The sequence below is a fragment of the Bubalus bubalis genome, chromosome 3, assembly GCF_019923935.1.
Source record: "Bubalus bubalis isolate 160015118507 breed Murrah chromosome 3, NDDB_SH_1, whole genome shotgun sequence".
Taxonomy (NCBI): domain Eukaryota; kingdom Metazoa; phylum Chordata; class Mammalia; order Artiodactyla; family Bovidae; genus Bubalus; species Bubalus bubalis.
This window is the reverse complement of record NC_059159.1, coordinates 53,813,169-53,820,083: the sequence shown is the minus strand read 5'-3', so window position 1 is coordinate 53,820,083 and position 6,915 is coordinate 53,813,169. Positions and strand designations below refer to the sequence as shown.

General features: G+C 39.0%; 1 protein-coding gene across 3 annotated transcripts in view; it reads right to left on the bottom strand.

Moving 5' to 3' along the window:
* Positions 1–309: 309 nt before the first annotated feature.
* Positions 310–6,915, bottom strand: part of HSF5 (heat shock transcription factor 5) — a 54,304-nt gene continuing 47,698 nt past the window's right edge. For all 3 annotated transcript variants that reach the window (XM_025281217.3, XM_025281219.3, XR_006549691.2), the window contains one exon: positions 310–2,572. Coding sequence is in view for 1 of the 3 variants with exons in the window: in XM_025281219.3 (XP_025137004.1) it covers positions 2,502–2,572 (71 nt within the window). In the remaining 2 variants the exon portion in view is untranslated. The remainder of the gene's footprint in view (positions 2,573–6,915) is intronic.

The following is a 6,915-nucleotide window of genomic DNA, read 5'->3' as shown; positions in this document are numbered from 1 at the left end:
ACAGGAGACAGATCACCCTTCAGGACCTACCTTCACATCTCCACTGACTAAAGTTACTGAAGACATTGGTTCTTTCCCCAAACCTAGGTTTCTAAAAGCATGTCTAAGAACCGTCCTTATCCTCAATGGCATTTTAATGATTCAACCTCTATTCAAGTGTGAATGAAGAAAACTCAGGACTTTTTAAGTCGGATTCTTTGAAAAACAGAGCGTATTTCCTTTTGAACTTTACTAATATGATTACTAGTCGTAATGAATGAGGTTTCTATTGATCACCAATTCAACAGTAAAAACAAGCAAGACAACAAGTCTAGTTGAAACACTCACTTTATTGTTGACTGATTGAAATTTTTTGTGTATAAGGTGCTGAAATACTGAGGTGCTAGTCAGGAACCTTGTCAGCCTGTATCAGACCCTACTGACTAATTTACACAAAGATTTTATGTTATCTTTTGCCACTTTTCCAAGACAGTAATGATAGCTTTAGCTGATGAGTAGCAGGCATGTGAGTATGGCAGGAGATCCAGCTCCCCGATCTGTTGTATCAATATATAAAAAAACAGTTTGGAAAGCTGATAAAGGCATTTCATTAATTAAGACTCAAAAACAACTGAAACCAAATCCATGTCAAGGTTCCTGCTTGACACATGTTCCTCTAAAGATATTATCTCTTTCAACATATATGAAGCCAAGAAAGGCATAGCTAAGGGAAGGAATATCACGATATTTTACTTATCAGCTTTTTCAACATGACAGAGAAAAGGCAAAGTTCCTTCATTTAGAAACTGGGTCTCCTCTTCACATACTCTACCAAAATACAGAGTCTGACCAAAAGATGTAGGAGTCTTGATAATCCATTCATCTTTTAAACCTTGCTGATAAAGATAAATAAATGTTCATCACATCGACATGGACTAGTCTAATCAGATAGACCAAAGAGGTCACTTTTCAGAACCTATTTTCATATCTAAAGTGAGTCACTGCAGACCAAAACAGAGTTCATCCTTTTCTAAAATACTACTATCTCTGTAATACTTCCAGGGTTTGACATCAATGGGAAGGCACAATGCAATTTAAAAAATGTATTGTTACACCCACCATGGCTGAAAGAGTATTTATGTCACATATCACTACGTGCCTTTCCTTTCTCACTAGTTTCATATTCCTAGGCTTCCCTTTTGTTTCTGCAGTGCTTATAAGGAAAACTGAGGCAGAATCCAGTAAGAAAGTTCTAGTCAACTGAAAACTTTAAAATCAGAAAGCTTCTTGCTGTCATTGGATGAGCAAGTGAGGAATCAACCACAGAAACTGGATATCCAAGATACCTCTCCTAAAAACCAGTTCCACAATTCTACTATTCGAATTTAGGATCCTAAAGAGGGGATGAGATAAAAATGTTAAGTCTATCCCACTATCCAAACTTCTCTCAGAAGCTTAAACCATACATAAACTGTTAAAGGTATAGCTTCTGTTAGGTAACTACTAATCAGTTAGTCCCAAAATTTGCACACAGTATCTTTTACAGCTGAGAATTTATACTTACTGAATGTAAGTATAAACACTGTGTTAAATCTCTTAATGGTTTTGCTCACACATTGTACATTCCCCTTTAAAAATAAAAATATTACACAGGCATCCTTTATCTTTCTACTCACAATATTAATAAAAATATAAAGCTTTAAAACTTGAAATCTACCAGCATTTATAAATACAATTATATTAAACAAGTTAAAATACTTTTCTTTAGAAGATATATTAAACAAGTGATACATTAACAAAACCTTACCATTTATGATACTGTATCATTAAAATTAAAGAAAGATATGAAAATAGAAGAAAGTTCCCATTAATAGAAAAGAATAAGGGGCTGTTAAGTGTGATGGATGGTCCAAGTCCGGATGCCCTGCTCTTGAAACAGAACGCTGGGTGAGGAAGTGAGAGCATTTCCTGGTTAATCATTTAGAAAATTAACTCTTCCCCAGAGTTTCTTCCCTGGAATTCCTGACCCATTTAGACCTGTGATCTTGGTGACCTCACATGCCTTTGCTTCTCACACTCTTCTCTAAAAGGATCACACTGCGATTTGAAACAGATAGACTGCACTCCCCAGTGGAGCTGCACTGACTACTGTTGGAAGTGGCAAGACGACAAATCAGCACACCCACACAGACTGCTCTCCGGCACCGTACACGCAGCTGTTTTTAGGTGCTTCTTGACTGTAACAGAAGGCCAGGACTTTTCATTTGAAAGGGATCTGGGCAGCAAACAAACAAACAAAAGACGGCTAGATGTTGTGTAGTTTGTCAAGGTGAACAATCTGAACGGAACAGCTGTAGTAAATATCAAATTCCAATTCTCAATTAACAAAATTCTCAATTAACAAAACAAAAATACTTTTTTTTTCCTTAACAGAACTGAAAACAATCCCAACAGTGTGTCACGCGCAGGCTGGCCTGCCTCCAGCTACAGCTAGTGCACAACGTCACAGTTTCACCCGTTCCTCACTCTTTTAATTCTTCCTCATTTGGAAAGTGTTCCTGCTTGCAGGCAACATCCACCAGCAGATGAAGATCTAGAAAGAAAAAAAAGGTTTGTTTATGCTGTTTCTCAAACTGTAGAGTTTGATAGACAAGGCTTTCAACAAGAAGAATAAGCTGCCATGTTTCACCTGTAGAATGGGCTCTAAAATTACATTATCTCATCAGATTCTCAATTTTTAGGGCATTTCTGTACCTCTAAAGCACAGATGCAGCTCAGTCATTAACCCAAAGAGACTAACAAAGTTTAAAATGTCTCTCCTTTTAGTGATGTCACTAAGCCTTTTTTCATTTCAGCTGACTTTTATTATAAGTATAAAATTAAGAAAAAGTGTCAAAAAGATCGAAGTACAATAAACACACATATGAAAATTCATTTCTTCAATGTTATAAAAATAGGTTCCAGGATTATGAAGTAATGCCTTAAGAAAAACAATGTTAAATTAAGTAAACACTACCTTTCCAAAGTTGATTGCCTCCATAAAATTTCCACCTATTGACTAATGCAGCTGATTTGCTTATAAAAGTGTCTATCTGAACTGTCGGTAAAAAAAATAACCTTCAAGGAGGTCAAGAGACAAAAAGTGGGTTCATTAAGAATGGGAAGAAGTAAAAAAGTGAGCTCTCAGCTCAGGTACTAGGTTCTATAACAAAAAAAAACTAAGGCTATGTATAGAAACAGAGTTAAACAGCCTCAGTAACTAATGTGACTTCCAGGCTTCTCAGGCGGCTCAGTGGTAAAAAAAAAAAAAGCCGCCTGCCAATGCAGGAGCAGCAGAAGACATGGGTTCCACCCCTGGGTCAGGAAGATCCCTTGAAAAAACGAATAGCAACCCACTCCAGTACTCATGCCTGGAGAATCCCATGGACAGAGGAGCCTGGCGGGCTACAGTCCATGGGGTCACAAAGAGTTGGACAAGACTAAGCAACTGAACAAACGTGGCTTCTACATTCAATCTAATTAGTTTACAACTTGTAGAATAGCATGGCTTCCCTTGTGGCTCAGCTGGTAAAGAATCCACCTGCAATGAGGGAAACCTGGGTTCCATCCCTGGTTTGGGAAGATCCCCAGGAGAAAGGAAAGACTACCCACTCCAGTATTCTGACCTGGAGAATTCCATGGACTGTAGTCCATGGAGTCGCAAAGAGTCGGACAAGACTGAGTGACTTTCACTCACTCACTCTCTCACTCAGAATAACATGACCTGGGAGCCTTTTTAAGGTTGATTTTTAAGCTTACAATTTTGTCCTAGTAGCATTCTGGAGTTAAACTAAACTACACAGAATGAATCCTTAATTTCCTACTAGACATACAGAGACTTCTGTTACGATATTTGTAAAACACAACTTCTGTGGGACTGATCAACAGCCTGAGCAGGAGAGATGAGAGACAATAATTCTACCACCACCTTTGAGAAAATCTAGAGAGCATTTGGAACAGTACTTAATTTTTGCCCTCTTTTGTAAAAGGAAGATCAATTACTAAAGAAAAGTACTAGCTCATCTGGTGAAAAGGAGTACAACCTATCCATGAAGAACAAGCAATTTCGAAATTCACTGGCAATCTGGTGGTTAAGAGCTCCATGCTTCCACTGCAGGGGGCATCAGTTCGATCCCTGGTTGGGGAACTAAGATCCTGCATGCTGTGCCTTGCAGCCAAAAAAAAAAAAAAAAATTAGTTAAAAAAAGAAAGTATAAAAAAAAAAAAAAAAGAAAGTGTAAGTGCAAGTTGCTCGGTTGTGTCCGACTCTTTGCGACCCCATGGACTTTACATTCCATGGAATTCTCCAGGCCAGAATACTGGAGTGGGTAGCCTTTCCTTTCTCCAGGGGATTTTCCCAACCCAGGGATCGAACCCAGGTCTCCTGCATTAAGAACATGCAATTTATCCAGATAAGCATCTTGCAGAAGAACAGACATCAATTTATCACTTAAAATGGGCTTCTTGTATATCTATGATCATGGCAGCATTATTTACAATAGCCAAAAGGTGAAAGTAATCCAGGAGTCCATCGATGGATGAATGGGAAAATAAGTGTGGTAGATATATGCAAAGGAGTATTATTTAGCCTTAAAAAGGAAGGAAATTATGACACATGCTACATGAATGAGTCTTCAACATGAATGATCTGCAACATGAAATAGTCACAAAAGGACAAATATTGTACAATTCTACTCATATGAAGTAGTCAAATTCATAGAAATAAAAGTAGAATGGTGGTTGCCAGGGGCTGCAGGGAAGGATGTAATGGATATGGTTTCAGTTTGGGAAGACAAGAAAAGTTCTGGAGATGGATGGTGGTGGTGGTGGTGGTACATAATGTGAATGTACTTAACACCCCTGAATTGTACACTTAAAAACAGTTAAAAAGGTAAATTTTATGTTATATATATTTTACCACAAAAATGGCTTCTTTACAGTCTAAATAACAGGGATAATGACTACAGTTATATCTTAATTTATAGAACATCTTTTTTTCAAGTAACTGAAATGCAGTTATATGGTCATCTAATTAATCCTGAGTAATAAAGAGATGACTGAAAGAACCTCTACACTAAATGATTACTAAAGCCAATGGTTTCTAAATCTTGCTGCAAACTGGAATCACCTGGGGATCTTAAAAAAAAAAAAAAATGTGATCTAGGGCTTCTACCCCCATACATTCTGATTTAATTGGTACAGAGTGCAACCTAGGCATCAGAATTTTAAAAAGCTGATCAAAGGATACAGAATGAGTAATATGTAAGTATGATCATTCTCTAAACACTTCAACTCCACATCAGAATAAGGAGGTCAGGGCATGTAGTAATAGAAAATACTAAAACAAGATTTTGGAATATGAATAGACCTAACTGCAGCCCTCTTCTGAAAGCAGAGCAGGAATTCCTGATAATGACAAAGGCTGTTGTTGTTGTTCAGGTGCCAAGTTGTGTCCAACCCTTTGCGACCCCATGGACTGCAGCAGGCCAGGCCTCCCTCTCCCTCACCATCTCCCGGAGTTTGCCCAAGTTCATGTCCACTGAATCGGTGACAAAGGGAAAGACTATAAAACAAGGCTTAAGACTATAAAACAACTACAGACCTCTTATGGGGAGGTAGACTGAAGAACAACAACAAATCCTCTTTTTTTCAGTAGACAACTGTCATTTATTAAAAACTTTATCCTACTGATAGGTTCAAACAATGAACAAGAGCACATCACAGATAGGCATGTTTAAAGTAACAGTAGCTCAGTGGATAACCAACAAGGTCCCACTGCGTAGCCCAGGGAACTGCGCTCAATGTTATACGTCAGCCTGGATGGGAGGGGAGTTTGGGGGAGAACAGATACATGTATGGTATAGGTATGGCCGAGTCCCTTCGTTGCCCACCTAAAACTATCACAACATTGTTGATTGGCAATATCCCAAAATAAGTTTTTAAAAAAAAAAAGTAACAATAGCCGGTATGGCTCTATAACAGCCTCAGAATGAGTTATGTAGTGTGAGCAACAAACCCTCTTAGCCTTAATGACTGGGATTTGTTGTTGTTCAGTTGCTCAGTCATGTCTGACTCTGCAACCCCATGGACTGCAGCACGCCAGGCCTCCCTGTCCTTCACCACCTCCCAGACCTTGCTCAAACTCACGTCCCTTGAGTCAGTGTTGCCATCCAGCCATCTCATCCTCTGTCGTCCCCTTCTCCTTCCGCCTTCAATCTGTCCCAGCATCAGGGTCTTTTCTAATGAGTCAGCTCTTTGCATCAGGTGGCCAAAGTAATGGAGCTTCAGCTTCAGCATCAGTCCTACCAATGAATATTCAGGACTGAATTCCTTTAGAATTGACCAGTTTGATCTCTCTGCAGTCCAAGGGACTCTCAAGAGTTTTCTCCAACACCACAGTTCAAAAGTATCGATTCTTCAATGCTCAGCCTTCTTTATGGTCCAACTCTCACATCCATACATGACTACTGGAAAAACCATAGCTTTGACTAGACGGACCTTTGTTGGCAAAGTAAGGTCTCTGCTTCTTAATATGCTGTCTAGGTCTGTCGTAGCTTTTCCTTCAAGGAGCAAATATCTTTTAATTTCATGAATGCATCACCACCTGCAGTGATTTTGAAGCTCAAAAAAATAAAGTCTCTCACTGTTTCCATTGTTTACTCATTCTTTTGCCATGAAGTGATGGGACTGGACGCCATGATCTTCACTTTCTGAATGTTGAGTTTTAAGCCAGTTTTTCACTCTCCTCTTTCACCTTCACCGAGGGCTCTTTAGCTCTTCTTCGCTTTCTGCCATAAGGGTGGTGTTATCTGCATACCTGAGGTTATTGATATTTCTCCTGGCAATCTTGATTCCAGCTCTGCTTCATCCAGCCCAGCATTTAGCATGATGTACTCT